This window comes from Ambystoma mexicanum, chromosome 2q, assembly GCF_040938575.1.
Source record: "Ambystoma mexicanum isolate Mex_15411 chromosome 2q, UKY_AmexF1_1, whole genome shotgun sequence".
NCBI lineage: Eukaryota > Metazoa > Chordata > Amphibia > Caudata > Ambystomatidae > Ambystoma > Ambystoma mexicanum.
In genome coordinates, this window is record NC_090924.1 from 911,379,741 (window position 1) to 911,406,010 (window position 26,270).

Sequence of the window (26,270 nt, forward strand, 5' to 3'; positions counted from 1 at the left end):
CCCAGGTAAGAATTGTGTGGCTTTCTTCATTCGGAAGGAAACGTGAGTGAACGCTTACTAATGCTGTCTTTCTTTCTCCTCTTTCCAGGTTATGGTATTCCAGGATGCATGCGGTGCCGGATGATGGAGTTTGTACCTTCAGGTGAGTGGAACTGAAGTCAGCAATGGATTGAAGACAGGATACTGTTCCAGGTAAATTTCGTAGTGTTCTTTCTCTCTCTGCAGGTCCTTGGTTTCAGGTAAGCTGGCATCAAAGAACTGGACACGGTGAGCGTTACGCTGCCCACAGCAGAATAACGCAAAGCATGTTCTGCTGTTTGGGTGTGGTTTAAATAGTCTCAGGTAAAGTAGTTCAGGTAAAATAGTCCCAGGCCTGCCACACCCAAAGTAGTCCAGGTAAAGTAGTCCCAGGCCTGCCACACCCAAAAGACTAGACCGCATAGCTCAGTTCCTTGTAACTGAGCTATGTGTGTGCCTCCATGTTGGCTGAACCCCCCAAGTTAAATAGTCCCATTCTAATGTTGGTCTTCATGATGGTTATGAGCCTGGTGCCTTAGGTGCCAGGACTGACTCCAGGAGAGTCTTGGATGAGGTTTTAAGGCCTTTAACCTGGCCCTAACTGGAAGGCTGACTTGCCAGTGAAGGCCAGGGGCAAGGGTCATGACAGATCCTTATCTGTGTCAGTGGTTGCGTCAAGCGCAACAAATCTAATAAATGTTTAGGATTCAACACAAAATCTATTTTACGTAGCAAATTATCCGCATAAGAAGATATTTCCAAACATTCGTGAGCATCCTGCTGGGGATCTTAATGTTATGCCCGTAACAACATCTGTAAAAGTGTTGTTTTAAACACGCCCCAGTCACTATGGCTGTAATCTCCCAGGTGGCGAGAATATCAGCCCGATGAGGAGCCGTTGTTTCTATGTCGTACTCCATTAGCAGAATACATTCCGTACACAGACTGTTATCCCCCGGGCTTTCAATTTGTTTTGAACAACAAGCACGATGAATGATAGCATATTCTTTAAAGCTATTGGTCTCCATTTTCGAAAGACAGGCCTTATACATGCTACTTTCAAAATACCCAGGGTTTTTAACTTGGTTTGAACAGCAAGCACAATAAATATTAATAGTCTCTGCTCTAAAAATGAATAGTCTGGTTCTCCTCACCCCCGCACACATAACCCTGTTTTTCATCAAGGCTCCGGGGGGCGGAATCAGTCTCTGGCCTCATCACTGCATCAGTCTGCAGAGCCGTAGCTTCATAGTCCTTGTCTTCAGAGCTCGCATCGGCTGCAAATGGCTGCTCCACAATTGCATCGTAATTTTCCCAAAACTCTCAGGGTTCATAGTCGGCCATCAAATCCTGAGCATCTTAGGAGGATAGCTCAGGGGCAACGCGCTCGTCTTGAAAGCAAGATAATGCAGAGCAACACAGGTTTGAATACCATGGGTCCACAGTTAGAAACCTCTGGGTATTAAACCTGTTATAAATAACCAATTACAATCTTCAATTCCATCCTACACCATAAAATCCACAGGGCTTTTTGGGGTGTTCTCCCCTCATTGTAACTGTAGCTGTTCATAATAGCAGTTTCCTGAATAGCCCCTGTAAAGCTCAAAAAGCACTGGGTTTTCCAACCTGCTGCAAAAGCTATATATCAAGGATGTAAAGCCTGCCCACGACACCATCACAGCCCTTTCAATCAAGAGTGATATCAAACATTCTTGAAATTCTTAAACTGTATCCAATTTATATAAAATGTATTAAAGGTTGTATCAAATGCACCCACACTTTATATACAAATAATATAAAGTTTATATAAACATTATTCAGGGTCTTATCAAATGTCCACCAACTTTTTAAAGTTATTATCAAATGTACGCGAACTTTATATAGAAATAATATGAAACGTATATAACGCTTATATAACATTTTTAAGATTCTTATCAAATGTGCTCCAACTTTATATAAAATCTGTTATAAGTTATCAACCACATTACTAATCATATTCAGATAAATCCTGAAAAGAGATACTGAAAACATGTATGGATGGTGTTGTCCCTGTGGCGGCTCCACCGGGGCCCTGGAACACTCCTTGCCCCTTTTAAAAGGCACACTTTTAATTGTGCTGTACCCAGGGGTGCACTGGGAACCCAAAGAGGCCCTGGAAATAATTTTCAAAGTGGCCCCATATTACATATTTTCAGCAAGCCCTGCCATTTTCCTATGAGAAAATGTGGAAATAAAATAGGTTGCCACTCAAAAGAGGCACAGGGTGCAGAGGCCTACTGGGAAATCTCCAGAGTTCCCTATCGGCCAGTCCACCGCTGGCTGTACCTGGGCACCACCTCCCGTGTAATGCCCATGTACAAGTCCAGAATGGCCAGGACCATGCTCTGATAATGTTCTCGGGCAATCAGACGACATCTTGCATGGACAATGGCCCCATACAAACGAGGGGATTACCCTCTGCAGAATGGAAGGATTGCAGGCAAGGGTATTAAGGACCTGCTGTAGTATAAGTGTGTGCCTCCTGCACTACAACATGCAGCTCTCTCACTGGACACCATGTTTCCACGATAAGCCGATAATGCGGACCTTTAAATCAGTTGATGCATTTCAGAATACATATTTACATTGCAGAGGGCTGGGATGGAGCCACAGAACGCTACCTGGAAACCTGCCTTGGCGACATTTCAGTACTGAGTTAACATGTCACAGACATCTTTCATCAGCCCACATTAAGGCAATACCCAAAGTGTTGAATATCACGCACTAATGCATATACATGTTTATAGTCTATGTGAATGACTATTGATGTGGGCTTACCTGCGGTTTTTCTCAGTACGATGGCCTCGTGTCCGGAGGCAGGGGTGTGAGGATGAAGTGGTGGGGCACTGCGCGCTCGCACGCCCGTGTCTAGATCGTCGGGTGATGTGTAATTTGGGAACATGGCAAACTTGGAAATGTGGGACTGGTAAGGGTGCTCCGCTGGAAATCTCTGATAGATCTGCTTCATGCTGATATTAGAGAAATAAAAGAAACAGATCAATATCTGCGCGAAACCCCCCCGAAAAGCAGGTTTACCTTTCATGCTTTCTCAAGCGTAGCCCTTCTCGTTTAGCCTGTGCTCTCTGTCTTTCAAAACGCACCGGGATGTTTTTCACACACTTTTTGGTAACAGCATTCGGAGATTCAGAAACTGGTCAGTGTGGCCACTGGCCTGTAGATACAACTAGACATTAAGCCTGTAAAGTGTCTGCAGAACAAGTACAAGCTGACCAGTCCTCATAGGCCCGCTCCACCTCCAGATGAGCGACCCTGCCTCTCCTCCCTTCTCCACCCGCCGCTGATTATGCATCATTACACAAACCCATCAAACCACTTCTGGCGCCACTGCATTCCCCCACGCACCTTCCGCTAGCACGCCCACCTTGTGCACCTCCACATTTCAAAGCTGGGCTCTCTGGAAGGCGTGCCTTCTGCGCACTGGCTGCCAAACTTTGGAGCAGCCATCATCACACACCTGGGAAGTGGCGTCGCCGGGAATCAAATTCAGGAGGGGCACAGAGGGGGCCAAAGACAAAAGTAGGGGGCACAGACAAAAGTAAGGGGAGAAATGGTCACTGCTCGTCTTAGGTGGGGAGGCACATGGGGGGCACAGGATTTGACAGGGGGGCCCTGGCCCCCTCAGGCCCCTCCCTAGCGACGCCAATGCGTGACCTGGGATCTTCCCAAAAATCTGGCCTTACAGAAATCCTTGAAGGTTTGCCTCTCCCCAAAGTAGAATATTAATCACAAACCCCTGATTGCTCGGGTTTAGTGCTATGAGACCACAACAGCGGTAAACACCCTGCTCTTTAAATGCCTACTACCACCACTACTACATCTAATACGACTAATAAGACTAATAATAATAATCATTTGCCGCATATTTGCAATAAGGCAATTACGTCTCAGTGCCCACTCTAGAGCACCGTCACATTGAATGACATAATGTTTCTTGGTAACACTGGCTCAACAGACAATTATGCTAGCTTTCTTTGTTTGGCCTTTTTACACACTACTGTTAGGGGGTGGGCAATACTCTTCGTCTAGTATTGTTTGGAGGTGGGCAATGCCATTTATATGGTACGTTTAGGAAGTGGACAATGCCCTTTATGTTGAAATGTTAGGTTAGGGGGAAGAACATAGTAAGGGAGGTGGAGAATAAAGAAGAGTTGAGCTAACAAGGGAGGACGAGGGTGGACATTTGGCCGCAAGGGATCTACAAGCAACCAGGGGTGGGGGGAGACAGTGGGGACAGATCATGAAGTCTCAGGTAGGGTGCAGAGTGCAGGGTGTGCGGACCTAGGTGCTAAGGAGGAGACATTCTTTGGAGAGGAAGGTCTTGATCTCTCACCCGAACTGTAGAAGTAATGGGGCAAATCTGATGTAGATGGGGAAGAGGTTCCAGAGTCTTGGAGCATAGACAGAGAAGGCCTGTCTTCTGGTTCTATCCTTCCTGCACCGCTGTAGTTCAAGTCGGCCAATTTCCTTACTTCTGGTGGATCGCAGGCCTCCGGAGATGCTGAGGTTCGCAGTGAGGTAGATTGGGAACTTCAGGGTGACAGGCTTGTAGATGATGCAACAGGATTTGAAGATGATCCGGGCTTTCAGGGGGAGCCAGTGCAGTTCGATGAGGGTCGGGAGATGTGGTTGAATTTGCAGACTCCTTTAATGAGTCTTGCTGCAGAATGCATGACACACTTCAGGTGTGCCAGAGTAGTCACTGGTAGGCCTTCCAAAAGGACATTGCCACTGTCCAGATGAGAGAGGACCAGGGTTTGGACAGTGGATCTGAAGTTGTTTTCTGGGAGCAAGGGCTTGATTTTCCACAGAAGAGAAAGTTTGTACCAGGCTGTTTGTATCTTCTTTGCTATGTGCTGTTTGAATGTGTGGTATCTGTCGATGTTGAACCCAAGAGACTTTGCACAGGTGGCGAGCTGGGCTGTGAATCCCTCTAGGTTCATAGCAGAGAGCCAGGTCCGGATGTCAGGGTGTTCAGTGTTGTTGGTCAGCAGTAGATATTCAGTCTTGGAGGGGTTGAGCTTCAGGTAGAAATTGAACATCCAGGACTGGATCAATGTGAGGCAGGCCTTGACCCTATGGATGTCTTCGATGGAGGATATCATGTGGTAGATCTGCATGTAAATTGCATATTGATGAATATGGATGTTGTGTAGAGGGAGGGGAGGAGGGTTCTGACCAGTTCCATGTAAAGAATGGAGCACAGGGAACAGGATGGATCCTTGCAGGACTCCACAGGTGGTGGGTAGAGTTGGTGATCTGGCAGAATCCATTTGTACAAACTGTTGGCGATTCGCAAGGTAGGAACGGAACCAGCTGAGGACAATTTCCCTAATCCTCATGCAGCGATGTAGATTGTCAGTGAGTGTCTGATGGTCTACTGTGCAAATGCTGCTGAGAGGTTAAGGAGAACTAGGAGGCAAGGATGGTCATCATCGAGGATTTTAAGGGCATCATGGACCACCTTGATTGTATCCATTTCTGTGCTGCATTTGGATCTGAAGCCAGATTGGTAGGACTGAAGGAGGTTATTGGCTTCAATGTGTTGGAGGAATTGCATGGCTTCTGCTTTCTCAAATATCTTACCTAGGAAGGGAATATGGGTGATGGCACAGTAGTTGCTGAGATTGTCAGGAGCCAGCGTTGGTTTCTTAAGAAGTGGGTGGATTTGTCTGGTCTTGATGGTTGAGGGGAAGTGCCTTGAGTTAGGGAGCTCTTGATGATTGTCAGTTAAGGGAGGAGTGCTTCAGCCAGAAGGGTCTTGAGTACGGATGCAGGGAGGATGTTGTTCTCATATGATGTGGCATGGGGGGATGCCAAGGTGGTAATGAGGTCTTCCATAGTTAGTGTCTTGAAAGCTGTCCAGGTAGAAGTGGTTTTATGAGATGAGATGTACAGTGTGCTGTCAGTTGTGGCGTTGGAGTCAGATCATGTTGATCTTGCTAACAAAGAAAGAGTTGATGTAAGTGGATTTTTTTCGATAGAGTGTGCTACGGGTGGGTCGGGCAGAGGTTTGATGCAATGCTTGATGTCTTTGAAGAGGGCTTTGCTTTCATTGTTGGCCATGGCTATGGTGTTTTGGTGGAAGTTGCCCTTGGAAGTGTTGATCAATTTCCTGCATATATCACAGAGTTCCTTGAGCTGGACAAGGTTGGATGAACTGCAGGATTTTCGCCAATTCTTTTCTTGTTTTCTTATGGATCATTTGTTAAGGTTGAGTTCTTGAGTGTACCAGGGTGCTGAAGGTTTAGGTTTCTGGGTGAGCCATTTCACTGGGTCATGGTGGTCGATGTTGTTTGTGAGGGTGGTGTTGAGTTCTTGGAGAAGCGAGTTGCAGTCCTGTTTTATCAGCGGTACATCAGCCCATGTGAGGTCTTCTGTGAGAGCCTCCGCTGGGAGGTTATTGAAGGATCTGAAGGCTTGATTGCTTGGTATGCGATGGGCTTGCTTGTGAGGTGACTAATCTCAAAGGGGATTTCCAGATGGTCTGACCAGTCACGCAGAATAGGAGAGCTGTGATGGAGGGTGGGCAGTGCGGTGATGATGAGGACGAGGATATTACCTTTCCTGTGAGTTGGTTCTTTCGTGTGCTGTGTGAGGTTCAGTGTTTCCTGTAGGCAGTGGAGATCTTCCTTCATTGACTTGTTTGCTGGGTTGCCAGGGATGTTAAAGGTGATGGCCAATGCCCTTTATAAAGAAACTGCTACGAGGTGGGCAATTCCCTTTATCTAGTACTGCTATGAGTTGGGCAATGCCCTTTATGTAGTGCTGTTAGGAAGTGGGTAACATCCTGTATATGGTTCTGTTAGGAGGTGGTCAATGCCCTTTATATGGTACTGCTAGGAGGAGGGCAATGCCCTTTATCTAGTAGAGTTTGGCAATGCCCTTCATGTAGTGCTGTTAGGAGGTAGGCACTATCCTTTATATGGTTCATTTAGCAGGTTGGCAATGCCCTTTGTATAGTACTGCTAGGAGGTGGGCAATGCCCTTTATCTAGTACTACCTTGAAGTGGGCAATGCCCATTATGTGGTTTTGTTAGGTGGTGGGCAATGCCCTTTATCTAGTATTGTTAGGAGATGGGCAATGCCCTTAGCCTAGTATTGTTAGGAGGTGGGCAATGCCCTTTATATAGTACTGTTAGGAGGTGGGCAATATCCTTTATATAGTATTATTAGGAGGTGGGCAATGCCCTTTATATAGTACTGTTTGGAGGTGGGCAGTGTCCCTTTTCTAGTATTAGGAGGTGGGCAATGCCCTATATATAGTACTATCAAGAGGTGGGCAATGCCATTTATCTAGTATTATTAGGAGATGGTCAATGCCCTTTATCTAGTACTGTTAGGAGGTAGGAAATATACTTTATCTAGTATTATTAGTAGGGGGAAATGCCCTTTACATAGTACTGTTAGAAGGTAGCAATGCCTTTTATATGGTACTGTAAGAATGTTGGCAATGCCTTTTATCTAGTATTTTTAGGAGGTGGGCAATGCCCTTTATATAGTACTGTTAGGAGGTGGCATCCCCTTTCTTTAGTGCTGTTAGTGGGCTGGTAATGGCCTTATCTAATACTGTTAGCAGGCGGGAATTGATAACATTTTTAAGGATCTCAAGATTAGGTCAACACGGGAAGCAATCCTGTTTTGTCAATTGCTAGGCATGTGGTAATCCATTCAGCACTCTCATTTTATTTTCATTTGGGAACCATGGTATATGAGAAAGTGCAGAGGGCAACGGGATGGGGGCCAGCCTTCAGGGGTTCATTTTACACAAGGTATGGGTATGTGTTGTTGGTCAAAGGGGGCCGTTATGATTCAACTTCATTGTTTGCTCTTTTGATGATAGTTTGAGAACTGAATGTGTAGTTATTTATTTTGCGTAATGCTTTAGCTATGTTAATTTATTGCTTTTATATTGCTCACCAAAAGACCCGCAGGCATACGGGCGCAGCACAAAAACCAAAACACCACAACAAAACATTTAAACCTGCACTGCAAATCAGGATCTTACGGTATCCAGTGTTTATAACAAAAAAATAATAACGACAAACCTTTTAAACGACACCTAAATAACGAAGAAAAGTCGAATTTTGAAGTAAAAGTATATATGGGGGTGGGTTAAGGGATTAAGGGTGGTATGGGTAGTAGGGGGAGGGTAAAAAGGTAGTAGAAACGGGGGAATTTGGGGTGAACCCCCAAATAAAAAAATACATATTTAGGTGTCGTTTTTAAAGTATGCTGTTATTTTGGGTGTCGTAAAGATATGTAACTGATCTTACAATGTAAGAGATGCAATCATACATGCAACAGAGTAAAATAACTTAATCCAGAACAGAGGGAGTCTATAATACAGATAATGGCTCTATGCAGTAGAGTTTACAATCAGCTTTAACTCAGATGGCACATTCATCAGATTGTTACAATTGGATAAAAACAATGGAAGGTTGCTGCTACTGCAGCCAACCAATATACACAACCTCTATTCTCAAATAAACACCATTGATCAATCTTGATTCTACGAAGAACCATAAAGTCAATATATCTTATGAGCCCCCCAGAACAGTCCTTTGTCTAAGCCAGGCCATGACCTTGTTCCTCAAAGATTCTTTAGATTCGAACCCTACTGGGGTTATGACATCAGAAATAATAACATTTCCCCAGTCAATAACACATTCTCTCACAGACTTGTCCTGTACAGAAGGCATCTGAGATTTGGCAATTTGCAGCTCATTCTGGGCATCCCCTTGGTGTTATTCTTGCCACAATGAACATCTGGTAACAAAGTCTGACGCAAGACCTCAGCTGCAACATGAGGCCTAGGCATAGATGATTGAGTCTGCCCTTCCACTAAGGTAATTGTAGGGGCCTTGTTCTGAGTATACTTCTGCTCATTGTTTGCCAAATTTACTAATTTAACCAAATCTATAGCATCCATCTCGGTCTGGCAAGTTTTGTCCTCCACCTCTTTCCCCTGCTTGATAGGGTCCACTATCTGGAGTTCAGAGTAAGGTGATCAGACCGGCTTTCCACATCGATCTGAAAGGTTTGGCAGATTGTATCCTCCATTATAACATCTAAACACGGGATGGTTTGACATGAACAGTCTATCTTTACTGGCATCGCATATTGTGCAGATTTATCAAAGAGGTCAAGCCAGATACCAAAGTCATGAACATTTTTACATTTCTGGAAATCAGCAATAATCCTGTCTTTGACTATCTGCCACACTGATTCGATGTTCTCAGGATCCACATTATACATCTCCATAGAATCCACCTCGGACTCTGTGGCAGTATTCAGCAGGATTTCCTTTTCTTTTTCATCTTTTTTCCCCACACAATTGCCTGGGCAAATCAGGACACAGCAGTGCCGGGATCAAATAATTAGGACTACCACACTGCAAACCACTGGCCCCCATCCTGTTCATGATTCTGTGCTTTGCGCTTAACTTGACCCTCTTTAACTGTTTCCATATCATCATTACGGAAGGAGTGTGTTTTATTCTCTTGAAGTTGCCTTTCCCTACGTGCGCTAACGGCCAAGACCTCAGATAGCCGATTCCTGTTCAGAGTAGAGAAGTCACTCCTCTTAAGTCCAGCCATAACTTAAAGGCGTAGACCCACTAGTTTTCGCAATCAGTCAAGCCCAGCCTCTAGGCACTTCTGAACCACTAGCCACTAAGATATCATCAAGAACTGCTGTGCTAATATACAGATAGACACTGGAGATCAGCTAGTGATATGGGCTGGGGAAGGGAACATAACAAGATGCCACTCAAAAACCTCTTGGCATCTTTCACCTGCTGGACCACTGACAGCGCAGTAACACATCAACATAATGTTAAAGGTGAGGAGTAACCGGCACTCTATGCACATATTCCCTTTCTTCTCCTCTCTCGGGACCTGGAAGGTTTCTTTTTTAATGACCATGGCTTAAGTTTAAGAAAGGTTTAATCTTTTGAACGTTACTGACCTGTTGTATTGCCTTCCTCGTTTGATGATATTTCGGGTGCTGTTAATTAATGCATTTTATCATGAATAGTTTTTCACTTTTATAACTACTTTTTTTCTCTCCACTTGTGGACATGTGGAGTGTTTTGTTGCATCTGCATATATGTCTGATATGGTATCAATTGATTTTTTTTTAAAAGAATTTCAGAGAGGCAGGTTTTACCAAAAACCATAACACTGAAAATTGATATACCGGGGTAAGGAGATAAAACGGGTGTTGAGGGGTTTGGGGGCTACAATTGTGGGGGGAACACGGGATTTGGGGGAGGATCCCCCAAAGAGAAGAAAAAAAATCAGTGATTATTTTTTCAGTGTTATGATTTTGGGTAAAACCTGCCGACTGATATACCTTGTTTTGATGTTTTGAATGTTCAATTAAAAGAATATCATTCTAACAACCAAATCATTGTTTATCGTATGGCTGTCATTTTCTATGGGCATTCTTTGCTTTTGATTATTTGAGTGCAAATCAATAATACAGACTGCAGTGCTAATCATGTTTATAATCTGAAAGATGGAGATATTAGGGGGAAATCATTATTTGATTGTTATGATCATTGGCACTATCCTCTATACAGACTCCTTCCTGAACAAGGGTCTGTTTTGAATCTCCAATGAGAGTGTATTACAGCATCTTTATCTTGGTGTGCTTGAATGCTAAACACAAGTGTGTATGTGTTCAATTATTAAAGGCCTGAGTGCGACATGTCAATATCAATATTTTATGTAGCCCTTCATCCTCCCACCGCTATGCAGTGTAATATTAGGTGTTACTATTCAATATTGCTTCATAGTAATTAATGTATTGACCCTTAACTCCCTGAGCCATCTCACCGAATGAGAAAGGAGGGTCTCTGCAAAGTAATCCACATTGGCAAATGAGTAGAGTTACTGTGTCATTCCTATGGATTTTTCTCTGAGTGTATCTAACTTGAATACAATACACTGTTTTGTAGTTGATTGTTAATATGTGTTTAGGGTGACCAGATGTCCTGATTTTGCCGGGAGTGCCCAAGTATTTTCGCCTTGGTCCAAATGTCCCGAATGTTTTTTTAGTTTTTAAACCCCATCCTGGTTTTTGTCGGGAACCGATAAATCAATAAATCATCGGGCCCGGCGCTGCTCTCTCTGATGACTTTTTATGCCCCATTTCCTCCCCCTTCCTCCCTGGCCTCTCTCTTCCAATGAGTGTGCTCTGCCTGTAACACCCTCCCATAGTTTGCATCGGAACAGGCTGCCAACAGAAAAGTAGGACTATAGTTTTAGTGGAGCCCTATTTGTGTTTTTGTCCACCTTAAATGTTCATGTCCGCTAAAACTGTAGCCCCACTTCTTTGTCTATCATCCGCCCCAGTTTTTTATTTGGGAAGTCTGGTCACCCTCTATGTATTTGGAGTCTTGTAGCAAAACGCATGTAGAACAAAGGTGGCTTCAGGCCGCTGATAGCTGGAAAGGGACAGCAGGGGTTTGAAAGGTGGGAATGAAAATGAGAAATAAGTTGATAAATGTCAGGAAATGTAAAGGTGCAATGCACGCTTCAATGATAAGTCTACCTAGAATGAGGCACCACATGAGACTCATGAGACTCATGAATGGTCACAGTGATTACATCTGCGGTGCAATGACACAAACCTAACTCTACTTTTGCAGCGTCTCCGTACTAACATTAAGCCACCAATGGCCTTCCACGATTGCCTTCTCTGTGATACGGATTTGGTATTGCATGCTACTCCCATCCTAGCCAGATCTGCCAAGTGTTCCTCTTTAATCCTAGGAGGACTTTGCACGGACAGTGCCACGATCTAGAAACATGTGCATTCAGCTCCGTGCCACTGATGGCCTTGGCTTTCCTAAAAATCATGACCCCTTGCACCCAGTATTTCAGCTTATCTATTGGACAAGCGGTACCTATAGGAAAAGCAGCCCCTGAATATCCATTATAAAGTCCAAACTCAGACTACAGATTATTGTCCCTCTATTTCCCTAACAGGCAATAGTGAAACTCCTAGCAGGTGATATCTGCATTTGTTTAGGAAGAACAAATATTTTGAAAAGGTACATTGTATACTCACGTCATGGAAGCATCTGGAGGTTTTGGAAGCCTAAGGAAAAAGAAGAGAATTGTCACTTTTATATCATTGCCCTGTGTATGTATTATATTTATAAATGTCTTCTGTGGATAAAACACGAGGCAGGCCCTAGCACCCCTATGTGTGTTAAGGACAGGGGTGGAGTGGGAACTAAAGTGGCCCTAGAAAGTCTTCACATTGGCATCATATTAAACTGTGCATGCAAGCCCCACCCTCGTAAGTCAGCTTTGGGGGTTCTCCCAAAAGAATATAAATGCATCCAAATAATGAATTGAAAAGCACATTTGTCAGTAATAGGTATAAAGAAAGTAGTTTAATAACAACACATGGTCTTAACATTTGTTAAGAGAGAGGATTGGCCTAATGGAAGCTTTATTACGCAATGTTTACTTCAAAGAGATGTCGAGTATAAGAAGAAGGGGTGGGGTGCATGGGAGAGAGGGTAAGAGGATCCGAAAACCTGGGTACCCCCCCAAGAGGCCCAGGGTGGAGAGGCCCGCCAGGAAATCTCCAGAGTTCACTGTAGGCCAGTCCACCACTCCTGGAAGGGTGCACTGAAAATATGTACACAGCTTTGTGCAAACTTGTTCTTTTTACATCGCCATGCATATGCACATTAAAGAGAATATATAAAGGGTGCCAGAGTACAATTATGGCAGGGAGGATAGCACAGTCACAGGTAAATGCACTCGCCTTGGGAACAAGACAATGCCATGCAAAATGGGTTTGATCCCTGGTGCCACACTCAGGAGAAGTCTGGCATAAAGCAAAATATAAAAGACCAATACAATGAAGACAATTATTATCAACGAATGTGAGTTATCTCTTCTGCTACTACAGGAAGGACCTTGGAGGGGAGAGGGTTAATCCGCTGGGCGGTGCACACTAGCTCTCACGAACAAGCACATTCTGAACATCTTTAGAAGGATGAATAGCCCAATAACTGGAAAAATAAAGTGAGGTTCCACTTAAGATCTTGGTTTCAAGAGCAATGTTTTTCCATGGGAACCTGGGCATTTATTCCAATGTTAAAATATGAGCATTTATTTCTGCCACAAAATCGTGTTCTTCTGAATAGATAAGTAAAAGGAGATGAATTCCACAGGAAATGCTCACTGCCGCAGACCTCCCCACCCAAGTGTCATCACTCCTGAAATTACTGTCACCATGTTTTCATGGTGGGAATTGCTGGGCTTCTGTTCTTCCCGGCTGGTTCCCCTTCACTTTTGACAGCCCACTCTTTGCTCCCCCCCCCCCTGGTCTGTGACATTGTATCCTTTCTGTGTTCCTCACCAATGTGTTCAGACCTACCGTACCATGCTGTGTCTCAGTCTTATCCTTTGTCCTTCGCAATCTGCATTTTGGCATCAATAGCATTGCATTTCAATTCTAACATGTACTGTGATTGGGGATGGAAATGCAAACTATTTACTCTGGGAACTCACCCCCTGTGAGGGCGATGCAGATCCTGGAGTGACATGTTTGTCTTTGAGGTGCAGGTCCAAGGGTGGGATCATGGAAACTAAGTGATAGGCTTGTAAACAGTGTAAAAAAGCACAGAGCTAATACAACACTCTGTTTTATAGAGATGACTTGAGACATGCACACATCAGGTAATAAACCAACATGACAACATATAAATCGTTATAGTAACATCCCAAATTGCAAGTCAAAAAGTACTATTTTGCAAAGTCATGCAAACCAAAAACAAATGTTTCTGTGGGCTTGTGATGCTGGAAATGCATCAGACGGACAGGGCCTCTGTATTCTTGTCCTTTACTGCTTTTTATCATGTGTTCTGTCGTGTTTTCCGTGCAGGAGTTCATGTGGGACTCCTGCCGGTGCAGCTCTCTCCTTTGTTTTTGGTGAACGGACCCATGGGATACCCTTATGGCACCCATGGGTGGGGGTACAACCCTGTGCCCCTAGTGTATGTTTGTGGGCACCTGTGTGTGGTCCACAGAGCAGGGTACGGGCTGGTGGCAGCTCTGTGCTGAATTGAGTGGTGCCCTGAGTATCCTCCATTATGGGATGCCCAGGCACTGTCATTGGAATCAGTAGATTCCTGATGGAGACAAGATGGCCCCCATGACCTCTTTCCTTCCATAGCCTGTTACCTTGATCTTCCCGAAGTCCCGGGAAGCCCTGACTCTGTCCCTTCCTCTGACTGGCTGTTGGATGGAAGTTCCATATGTGGTTGTCCAGACTGGCTGGAGCCTTCCTAACAACCATATGTTATGGGTACGCCTGTGGGTGGGACTTGGGTGAATGGAGTGTGTGATGAATATGCACTTCTTGTTGTGGATGTCTAGTTTCCGGTGTTTGACATAATGACTGAGACAGCCCTGCCCGAAACTGGTATGAATGCAGTGTGTAGTGTTGAATGGCATGGTACTTGTCCGAATCCACATTCTGTGTTGTGAGTGTCTGGATGGAGAAGAATGGCCTGAATGCACCGTGCGCCTGATTGGCTGACAGACTGCTGAATGCCCTTCGTAGTGAGTGGATGCTCGAGTGTGACCCAGCGGAATGAATGAGAGATCAACAGTATATCTGGAGACCTCTCAATGCTAGGAATCGTTTTCAGAAGTGTTCAGAGCTGAAGTCCAAACTACGAAGAGTAACTGGAGTGAAACTGATGCTTGACCTTGAAGCCCTGCTGGAAGAGAAGAATTGCTGTTGTTCTCCTTTACCAATCTGAAAGCTACTGTGTCTCCAAGGACTGACCCATAGAGGACCTGGTAAGGCGCCCTCTTCCCGAGCTACGAGGGACCATTGTGCACCAGCTGACCTTTGCCAAAGCTCCCTGGTAGACAGACCTATGACAGGCTGCTGACCGGAGATGGGGACTGCCACAGAATCCCAAAGAGAAGCGCCCAGACTGTTGTCCGCCACTATCGACAACCGCCATTGCCAACCGGAGCCGTCGTGCTCCCGTTGCCTAAGAACTTTTGATCCAAGGATGCTCTCGTCTGCATCATTGCCTGTCTGATTCCGTTGGAGAAGGCCAGGCCGTCGACGTGGCGAGGAGCATCCGCCGGTGGGTTTCCCGCCACCAATAGACCACAGAGACACCGACGACTCGACGCCCTTACTGGGCCACAGTTCGTCAAACTCTTTGCGGTCCGGAACTATCAACATCGAGGTTCCCCGCACGCCTCTTCCTGGCAGGACGTTTACGCTTCCGCGTTGACGAGCATCGCTAGGAAAGAAACTGCCACTTCACCGCTGTAGTTCACCCTGTTCTCCGTCAGACGTCCGATGACATGTGACTCCTGCCTTAAAGGGAGGGCACTCAAAAAGGGCCGTCGATTTCCTGATGAAGAACGCTACAACACCAGGTACTTCGGGGTTGCTGAACTATTGGAAAGACTGTTGTGAACAATATATGGACTGAGCTTGTGATATATCTTTATTCTACAGGTTGCCCAGGTGGGGGATCTTCACACAGAACTGTGTCTAACAGTAGGGGCCAATATTCTGCCAATTGTTCTAACCAACTGCTTTCCTCTTATATCTATTGTTGGTTTCCCTTACGAAATGATGTGTGTGCCATTTAACCATACAGTTGATACACTTCAAAGAGATATAATAGTAATTGTGGTACCAGGTAGAACTGTATACTTGCCATTATAGATAACCAAGTAAAAAGTGAGTTATCGTGATATTGTACATAATCTTGAATATTAATTGTATAAAGACTGTGTTTTAATCAATACAGTGGGCGGACATTCCTTTGTGGGTGCTTGGGGACTACACTTTACTTAATAACCAGCCCGCATCACCTCCTAAGAAGCTAGGCCTTGATTGCTCAACTACGTTACCAATAGTAGAGAATCTTGGCTGGGGTCCTCTGTGCCTCTCCTCTACCATATAGAGAGCAGAAGTACAGACCCCCCCCTACGGTCCTTCACAGGGCTATGCAACTGTACTGTCAAGACTTAGAAAAACATAGTTAAAGAAAATTATTATTACTATATTATTAGGGTATTAAGTGTAAATCTAGCTTCAGGAAGCAGCTTGGCATGTGATCACCTGCGAGCAGTCATTGTTTTACACAGCATGCATTTTTATGCACCCCTCCCATTTCTACTCTCTGAACATTTACACCTCTGAAGAGTTTGCCACAGATCCTAGTCCCTACCAATCACCAATTCAATGCAGTGCTGTAAAATGAGTTTTAAAGCTGCATTGGAAAGACCCTTGTGCAAGGGAGGCCCCTGTGCCACCCTTTTCCTTTTTATGTGTTAACAGGCAAATGGAAAAATAAAAGAAAACGAGATCAGAGCTATACAGGACTTGGAAGTTAGTCCCCGTGTACTGTAAAAACAGGACAGCTGTTCACTTTGTCCGCTGCTCACAGTTTATCACTCTGGGTGCAGTTTTGTATTGTAGCCCATGCACAAGCTCACAGTTTCCCTGGAACTTGCAGGATTCCTGTACTGTGGAAATGTGGTGCTACTCTTGCACTGACTGTGATGCTGTAGGTATCCCCAGCAGTACAATGCCATTGATGAACCACGAGTGTTATTGTCCCACTCATTATAATTAGTAATTTCATTTTGCAGTCATCTTTTCTGAAGGACTACTGTTCAATGCATTAAATTACAGGTAACACAATGGCATATTTTCCTAAACATAGACTTCCAATAAAAACTGCTTGAACTTGAGGAATGTTGTCCTGCTTGAATTAGTACATGAAATCCAAAGCGGCCATATTCTTTATGTCAAGTGTATCCACCATGACTATATTTTGTAATCTGTAATCAATATCTTTTGAAAATGTGACATACATACGGTGAACTTTGTAAAATTATGTAAAACTTTTTTGCATCAAGATATCAAAATTGAATGAATTCAGCGCATTATCCAACTGCGGATTTTAGAACACTATTCAAACAAACTTAGTAGATGTCACTGTATATGAGGCAAGAGTGAACTATTCTCCATAGATGGTAAACATGGCAAGGGCAATGTACAGTACTGCATATAGTATCCCTCTTACCACTTCCGGAGGTAGATTGATACAGGCTGGGTGATGCAGCAGAGAACACTGCCAGTACATGATGCAAAGCTCTCATGATAGGCTAGTCCCTTGCATTTCAACACCACAGCAAGCAGGCTTATACTGGTCCCTATGGCAGCCGGGCATTGCCAGAGGGGCTGGCCCGACAGGCCATTGCGGGCCATTTTGCTAGGACAATGTGGACTCCTTTAATACCTTGTACAGTTGGTTGTTTCCACCAACATTACTAAAATGCAGCGGCATTCGCATGCTCCCCTTATTAATGTTCCTCCATGTGCTATTGCAACAGGGTGATGTGGACGCAGGTCACTTTTTCCTTTGGCAATGCCTCTAAACTGTGGAACAGCTCAAGATTAGAGTGAAGAAGAACCACAACATATCTGGGAAAGAATTAAAAACTATCCATTTCAAGACTGTGTACAAAGGCTAAACGCCAGTCCTTTTAGCGACCTGCGACCCATTGCATGCATGTGGATCCTAACACCTTCATGCGTGGTAAAGTAAGTAACAACATGCGCCATAACCGAGAATGCAATCTTTTCAGGTGGCCAATGGCTGCCATTTTTGTACCCTCCCACCGGCATTTGCAACCTCTTCTTCTGACCCAGACTCACTTCAAGTGGCGCATTACAAATCTCCCTCAAATACCTTAAAATGTTTATGATAAAAAGCATGGTGCTATCCCAAGAAAAGGACACGATCAATGGAATTTTTGGCAGCCAAAAAACCCACCTTTCTTAGGGTATTCTTGTCTCAAAAAAGGGTTTGAAGTTGAAGGTAGTTTTAGGTACATCTAACACATGATTCCCACTAGATCCTCTATAACAATGAAATGTGGGAGCAGAGGATGACTTCCTCTCCTCCAACCAGCCCTCCTCCACTCGAGGCACTTTTTTACCAACCTCCATAACATTACAGGAGATGCTTAATTTCTTTCCAGGCAGGAAGCCATCGCTGGCCTTTGCGGTCCATGAGTACTGATAGACTTCAAAGGGACGGCCACTCTGGGTCACGTGGGGAGGTGTGTCATTTATTGCCCTTTGACGCTCACAGGCATAATAAGGGCAGAGTCTTTAATCGTTCATAACGCTAACAATCAGGGGCATTTATTTGTATACAAAAAAGGTTTTGAGGTATGCTACTAAGCCCTTGAATGCTGCAATAGTTATGTGCACTTGAGCATGGGTCCGTGCATGTATGTGCCCAGAAGTGACACAAGTACTTAAGAAGCAATGCAGTCAGAAAACAAACATTTAAATGAGGGACAGGTGAGAGAACCATATGTGGATAGTAATAGACGAGCATGTGTTGTTGTCTTTTTAGTGAGTTTACTGTCAGCGAGATGTGCTGGACATTGCTGGGTTGGAGATCGGCTATCTTCCTATGATAAAACCATTTTCGTTTGAGTCCTGAATGATGGACAGGGGGTTGGATCTGATGTGCAGGCCCGGGCTCAGGAGTGGGCAGGCCGGGCGATTGTCCGGGGAGCCACACCCCCCAGGGCGCCATTAGCCCCTACTAAGCCAGCTCGGGGGAGTCTTTTGAGGGCTCCCCGGAGCTGGTGTAGTGGGAGAAGGCGCAGCAGGCGGGCTGTTGCTATTAAATGCATCTACGGCGGCAGGCGCATTTAATGACAATGTCTGCACCCTATTGTTATTAAATACGCCCCTCCACCGCGGGTGCTTTTAATACCAAAAGGCACCATTAGCCCCCCACCACGCCAACTCGGGGGAGTCTTTCAAGGGCTTCCCTGAGCTTGCGTAGTGTCAGAAGGCGTGGCAGGCGCCTCATTGTTATTAAATGTGCCTGCGGTGGCGGAGCGCATTTAATAACAATAGGGTGCTGACACACCCTATTCATATCATTACCTCCTCGTCAGAGCGAGGAGCTTTAAAAAAAAAAAAGTGCCACATCCTAGCCCCCCTCCCCTCCGCCCTTGACCAGGGGCGCGCAGGAGAAAGGGGGGCACCAATTTGCCCAGGGCGCTGCTGCCCCTAAGGCTGGCCCTGCTGCTGTGATGGGCTAAATATTGCTTTAAGGTTGGTTGAAGATTATTCTATGTGTAATCACTGCATGTAGGACAGCAGGCAGGTTTAGGAAAGCAGGGAATTGATCAGAAAATAAAAGGCAGAAAAAGAAAAAAAACAGAGCTGACTAGTGCAAAACATACATTTGCATCGATGAGTCAGTGCAGAGAAGAGAAACTCTACATGAATGGCAGTGTCATCTATAAAGAAGCCCCTCTCTACTTGAACAATAGCATCATACAGAGACAGTGCACATGCTCATTACGATCCGCCGAAAGCATCTCGCTTGTCACCCCACGTTTAAACTAGTCCAGAGCAGGAGGTGTAAGCTTCTGTGTCACAGCCCCCTCCCAATGGAACTCCCTACCTCCAAATATCAGAAACGAACGTTCCTACCCTGCCTTCAAGAGATTTGTGAAAACCTAGTTATTCAACAATTATGACTAATGACACTTTACACTTGGCTTCTACTTGATGTGTCTTTGTTTCCTCTGCACAAGCGGTGCGATGCACCTGGGTCTGGGAGTTATATAAATGTCAAATGTATGGTATTGCGTCCTTTTGCAATAACCATTTTTCTGATGGGTGTTTTGGTGTGGGAGTTTTGCAAAAAATGTCCATCGAAATATTTTGTGGGGGGGTGGGAAAGGGTAAATAAAGGGTTGGGGTAAAGGGAAATAAAAATAAATAAATTAAGAGGGGATTGGGGTGGGACGTGGGAACCCCCCCAAAAAGAATTTAAACACAATTTTGATTAAGCTTTTCTGCAAAACTCCCGCGGCAAAACACCCGTCGGAAAAAAGGGGATTGGCGAAATGACATGGAACAATATTTATTCAGTGCTTGTTCAAAATTGCCTTGCACCAGAGCAATCTAGGTGGCTCATACCCTTGGGCTTTTGACCTTTGCCATGCAGCTAGAAGAGTGTAGTGGTAAAGGAAAGATAAGTGATCATAGAGCACGCTCTTCCTTTAGCTGAGCGTATGGATCATCTGGTGGTATTATCATGACACGCCTTCCAAAGTCCACAGACCACAAAGTTCAATCAAAAATGATGGAGAAAGTCAGAGTTGGTGATGAAATAAGGCATTTCCAGGCAGCTGAATAGGGCAACATAATCAAAGCATTTTCCAAAGACAATTTCTTCATCTCTAGCTTATGGTGAGCTCTATTTCTTTGAGCCTTAGTTCTTGATGTCTCTGTTCAGTTTGGGCACTAATTCTTTTGAATTCAAGTTCAAGTCTCATTTTTTCTACAGTGATAAATTCAGGGCTTAATGTGGGACCAGACCATGGTCCAGTAGCCATAGGTTGAGGCCTTTGAGCAGGCAGAGAGCCAGAGGGGGCACATTGTTATCCTCCTCTTCCTCATCTGCTTCAACAATATCATCATCAATATTATTATCCTCAATGTTTTCTACATTTGCTGGAGGGGTAGGCACTACAGCCCCATTCCCCAGACTTTCTTTTTCTAACAATCTTTCAATCATTTCTAATGTCTTGCCTTTGACAGGAAGACCTTTCTGTCTACACAGATCCCTTAAATAATCAGCAGTATTTGTAAGGAGGGTCTCCTGGCTATAGCTTTCCATCTTTGACTTTTTTTTAAATTAACTTTTAGTGGTTGTTAAGCCTTGTGGTTAATTGAACCAAGGTACTAGCAGCACTCTAAAATGTAAATCCAATACTTTTATCCTCACCGCTGCACACCAGTGTTAGCAGAATCCTGTGCAGTTCTCTTAGGGAGCACTACAGAAGATTAAGACTACAGGTATATGTAATAAATCCCCTTTGGTATCAGTCTGTACCAAACAGATTTAGATGGTAGCTGTGGCTGAGCAGTCAGACTTATCTCAAGAGGGAGATGAGCAGTATTCAGGGTTTAAACATCAGGACTACAATACTATGGACCAAGGAAAGACTGACCAAAGCTTTGTATAAAAAGAAACATAGATTTATTTTATACACTCTTATGTTCACACACAAATCACTATTATAAAAGCAAGTTAAATTAGTCAAGAAAAGTATACACAACTCCCTATTTAAATTGTAGACAAGTTTGAGCAAGAGTGAAAACTGAGCAAAATGGCACAGTGAAAACCAAGCAGAAATGGCACTCTAACAATTTCTCAAAAGGGAGGGAAAGGACAAGTTATACAGGTTTATACTCTTTAACACACTAGCAACACTTCCCAATAAGATTGTGAACAAGTTAGGCAAGGCCGTACTTTAGCATATGCTATACTGAGGTGAACACCGAGCAAAATGGCACTTCAGAAGTTTAAAAAGAGGGAAGGAAAAGGTGGTTATAAGAGGTAGGTGCACCAACACATTTCTAGGTGAGAAGCAGTCTAGAGAAGGCAGTTGTAATAGATTTAGCCAGAGTCAATAGGCCTGTGCCAGAGTCAATGGTACAGGGCAATGTGCCCAGGAGCAAAATGTTCTAGTAGCTGCAGTCAAGTCTTTGTTTAACGATTCGAAAAGGCGGTTGCAGAAGGTGAAAGACAATGTTAGATGATAGGGGCGGCCAACCCAGTAGGACAGTAAACGATTTAAAACACCTTTAGCAATACCCAACGAAATGGGAGGCCTGTGGTGGCGGTAGCTCCTGGCATTTCCTGCAGTTCAGGAGATCCAGCCGAGGAAGAGAGGATCTCGTCGTGGAGGAAGGTTTGAGTTACTGCACTGCCCAGGGATGAAACCAGCCGCAGTGCTGGCAAAACTAATAAAAGGTAAGCTCCTTTAAATCGCTGTCGTAGTGGACGGGTGCCTGGCAAGGCAGGTCCTGGAAGGCGATTGGCGAACTGTTTGGCCCCACCAGCTCAAGGGAAGAAGACTCTTGCAGAGGAAGACCTTCTCAAGTCGTTGGAGAAAAGTGGTGAGGATCTGCAGCAGGGCTTTACCAGTGATTCAGTTGTTGCAGATGTCTTCAGCTTCTCTCCTCTTCGGTTTCTTAGTTCCAGTGGTGACGTCTTGTCTTGCAGTCCTCAGGACCCTGCTTTCATGCAGCAAGACCCCCATTCATATAGCCTAGCTGTCACTCACACAGTGGGGTTGCTCTCCTGGCGAGAGAAACCCCCAGCCTGTCAGGGCAGAGTGCAACTTAGGCTGCATAATCAACCCTGTCCAGGGTGCCTATCCCCCCTCCCAAACATCCTGTCTACCCCAGACTCAGTGGCGCCGAGAGGTTGGCTTCTGCACAGAAGCCCGCCAAAAGGACAAACAAAGGATCCCCGACCTGGGTTAGGATTTCAGAGAAAGACACGAGAAAGAAATATTATTAAAGTTCTGACAATAAAAACCTACTGGTGTAAAGTCAATATAAAAATAAACTGGCGGTATGTTAGAGGCTGTCAGTAAAAGTGGTAGCCTCGAACAATGGTAAAATCCCATAGGGAAATATTTGCGGTCGAATATTTACGGTAGTAACCACTGCCGCCAGCCAGAAACTTTTGAGAGAGGGACTGTACGGTAACCCCTCGAAAATGAACATTAGGGAAAAACTATTACCCCTTTCCAGTACCTCCATAGTCAGATGGGTTGTACCGGTTTAGTTTATAAATATTGACTAGTAAAGTCAATGGGGACTTTACATGTCCTGGCAGACAGTAGTCAGTCCCGGGGTATGGAGTTTATGTTTGGGGGTCGCTATGACACCCCTGTGGTACGGCACGGAGGGTGCTGTGTACCACACATGTCAAAAAGATGATTCCTATGAGGGTGAGAAAAATCCCATAGACCATAAGCACACAAGATAGCCTTAAACATACACTAGCAATCTGTCTAAGAGTGGGAAAAAAGGGTCTCACTCTTAGCAGGAGAATAAGATAAACCCCTCAAATCCAGCAAAGCAGCTGGGGGACTCTATAGGTAAGGGAAATTAACCTTAGAAGAGAATTCTCCCTAACACTCGCCACCCCCCACTCCTCCTCAAAGACTATGGGACAGGAGGATCTAATCCACTCCTGGATGAGTCTCTTACCTCTAGTCCGTTAAAAACTTCCTAGAGAGACCATCAGCATTTTGGTGGTGACATCCTGACCTATGCTGAAAGGTTTTCCTTTGTAAGCTATATGACCTACAGACCTTTTCTGGTATATCTTTCTTTTTAAAGTTATAGGGGATCTGGTTGACCAGTCCCTCAGAAGTTGGTACAACTCCTGAACCTGTGATAGGCTTTTTCAAGGGGTCCTTATAAAGCACTCCCTTAGATCTAGAGGGACCTCCAGGGGTCCTCACCACCTCTCTTTTGGGGACAGGTTGGGTCTTAGGCCTCTTTGGTGGAGGGGGTGAGGGTAAGCAAGGTACATGCTTCCCCTTCCTCGTAGATCTAACCTTACCTACTTTAGGAGTTTCCCTCCTAATACTAGGATTTGGGTTGGGGTCTCCTGTAGAAGGTCCAACAGTCTGAAGACTTTTCTTTTCTGGTTTTCCACCAGCACTGAGAATTACCAGTTCTCTTAGGCCTAGAGAGGGGCTCAGTTGGTCTATCCACCTCTTCCTCAGAAGCAGGGGAAGTCACAGACTCTAAAACCGGGGGGAAATGATGGAGCATGGTTGGGGCTCCCATATCCATAGCATACTAGCCTGAAATGTGCTTGGGCTAGAGATCAACTTACTAACATCAGGGCTTTCAGTGGGGGTCTCAGTAGAGGTTCCCACAGGCTTAGAGTGGTCCCTTAAGGTTGCCTCTTTAGCCAATTTGGTTTGGTTCTGCTTCTCCATACTGGGAGTCCTGGGGCTACGGGATACTACTAGAGTTTTTAGATCATTCCCCAACAGGACTCTCCCAGGCACCTCAATCTGAACACTGACAGAAATCCTCACTGTCATGTTATTACACTGAAACACTGAATGAGGGCTGGTAGAATGGAAACCAACTGGACAGGACCCCAAGAAAGTTTAATGGGACCTTTGGGTGCCTTAGCAACATCCTCAGGCTGAAAGAAACTTTCATCCACTACTGTTCTGCTGGCCCGAGTGTCTCTCCTGGCAGGCGTATCCTGGCCATTGACAAGAACACTGTCTATGTAATATACTTTACAGTTTTCTGTAAGGGAGTCATACACACCCCTATTCTGTTTGCTAACCAGACCCATGGACTCTAAGGATACAGTTGTTTGAAGACCCAAGGGTTCTTCAGCAAAAAAATCACAATGGGCCTAGCAGTTTGTACTTCTTCCTGTGGGGAGAAGGCCAAGGAGACGGTGCTGATCCCTGCAGGTTTACCCTTGCATCTGGGATCACCCTTTACATGATCAGTAGACCCACAAACATAGCATTTTCCAAATGCTCTCAGGAATGGGGGTTTCTTCTGACCTACCTCTGGTTGGGCCCCAGAGGGTTCACTAGCCCTATTTGGTTTCCCAGGTGGCTTACCCTGACTATTTGGTTGTTTGTGGCCTTCTTTGAGATGGGAGGTATTTGAAGTCTCTTGGTTCTCTTTTGGTGGCTGTTTTCCCTCATCCTTTTTCTGAGTGACCCCAGATTCCTTGTGAGTAGCCCTGTTGGCAACCCACAAGTCAGCAGCCTTGCCTAACGTTCTAGGATCAATTTCTTAGAATCAGCAAAGTGCTGTCTGTGCTCAGGAGAGCAGGCATCATAAATAGACTCCAACATCACAAGATTTCCTATTCCCTCATAAGTGTTAACTCTGTAACCCTTAATCCAACCCTCTAAGTTTTTCAAACATTCATTCACCCAGGTAGCCCAAGGGGTACCATCATGATGTTTGAGGGTTCTAAACCTCTTAAGGTACTGGAAGGGGTTCTCCCAAATCTAGCTATTAGAGCTAGTTTCACACATTCATAATCCATCCTATCCACCTTCCCCAACTCCATTACCACATCAGATGCAACAGGAGAATAACCAGGGGATCAGCTGATTCCCTGTGATTTCCTGGAGCCCATGATTGTTTTCAAACATAGCTAACCAATTTAATACATCCAACTTAGGTTCATACATACCCACAATCTCTTTAGGCATCCGGGGTCTTTTTGGACTGTAGGATCTAGAGGATTCGGGGAGAGAAGCATTTTTCCAAAGACAATTTCTTCATCTCTAGCTTATGGTGAGCTCTATTTCTTTGAGCCTTAGTTCTCAATGTCTCTGTTCAATTTGGGCACTAATTCTTTTGAATTCAAGTTCAAGTCTCATTTTTTCTACAGTGATACATTCAGGACTTAATGTGGATCCTGACCATGGTCCGGTAGCCATAGGTTGAGGCCTTTGAGCAGGCAGAGGGCCAGAGGGGTGACATTGTTGTCCTCCTCTTCCTCATCTGCTTCAACAATAACATCATCAATATTATTATCCTCAATATTTGCTACATTTGCTGGAGGGGTAGGCACTACAGCCCCATTCTCCAGACTTTGTTTTTCTAACAATCTTTCAATCATTTCTAATGTGTTGCCTTTGAAAGGAAGACCTTTCTGTCTACACAGATCCCTTAAATAATCAGAAGTATTTGTAAGGAGGGTCTCCTGGCTATAGCTTTCCATCTTTAACTTTTTTTAAAAATTAACTTTTAGTGATTGTTAAGCCTTGTGGTTAATTGAACCAAGGTACTAGCAGCACTCTAAAATGTAAATCCAATACTTGTATCCTCACCGCTGTACACCAGTGTTAGGCAGAATCCTGTGCAGTTCCCTTAGGGAGCACTACAGAAGATTAAGACTACAGGTATATGCAATAAATCCCCTTTGGTATCAGTCTGTACCACAAAGATGTAGTTGGTAGCTGTGGCTAAGCAGTCAGATTGATCACAAGAGGGCGATGAGCAGTATTCAGGGTTTCCACATCAGGACTACAATACTATGGACCAAGGAAACACTGACCAAAGCTTTGTATCAAAAAGAACATAGATTTATTTTACACACTCTGATGTTCACACACAAATCACTATTGTAAAAGCAAGTTAAATCAGTCAAGAAAAGTATACACAACTCACTATTTAAATTGTAGACAAGTTTGAGCAAGAGTGAAAACTGAGAAAAACGGCACAGTGAAAACCAAGCAGGAGTGGCACTCTAACAATTTCTCAAAAGG

General features: G+C 44.6%; 1 protein-coding gene across 2 annotated transcripts in view; it reads right to left on the bottom strand.

Moving 5' to 3' along the window:
- Positions 1-26,270, bottom strand: part of SPMIP4 (sperm microtubule inner protein 4) — a 364,345-nt gene that overhangs the window by 140,429 nt on the left and 197,646 nt on the right. For both annotated transcript variants that reach the window (XM_069648203.1, XM_069648204.1), the window contains exons 4-5: positions 12,154-12,183; positions 2,836-3,026 (exon numbers count right to left, since the gene is read on the bottom strand). In XM_069648203.1, coding sequence (XP_069504304.1) covers positions 2,836-3,026; positions 12,154-12,183 — 221 coding nt within the window. The remainder of the gene's footprint in view (positions 1-2,835; positions 3,027-12,153; positions 12,184-26,270) is intronic.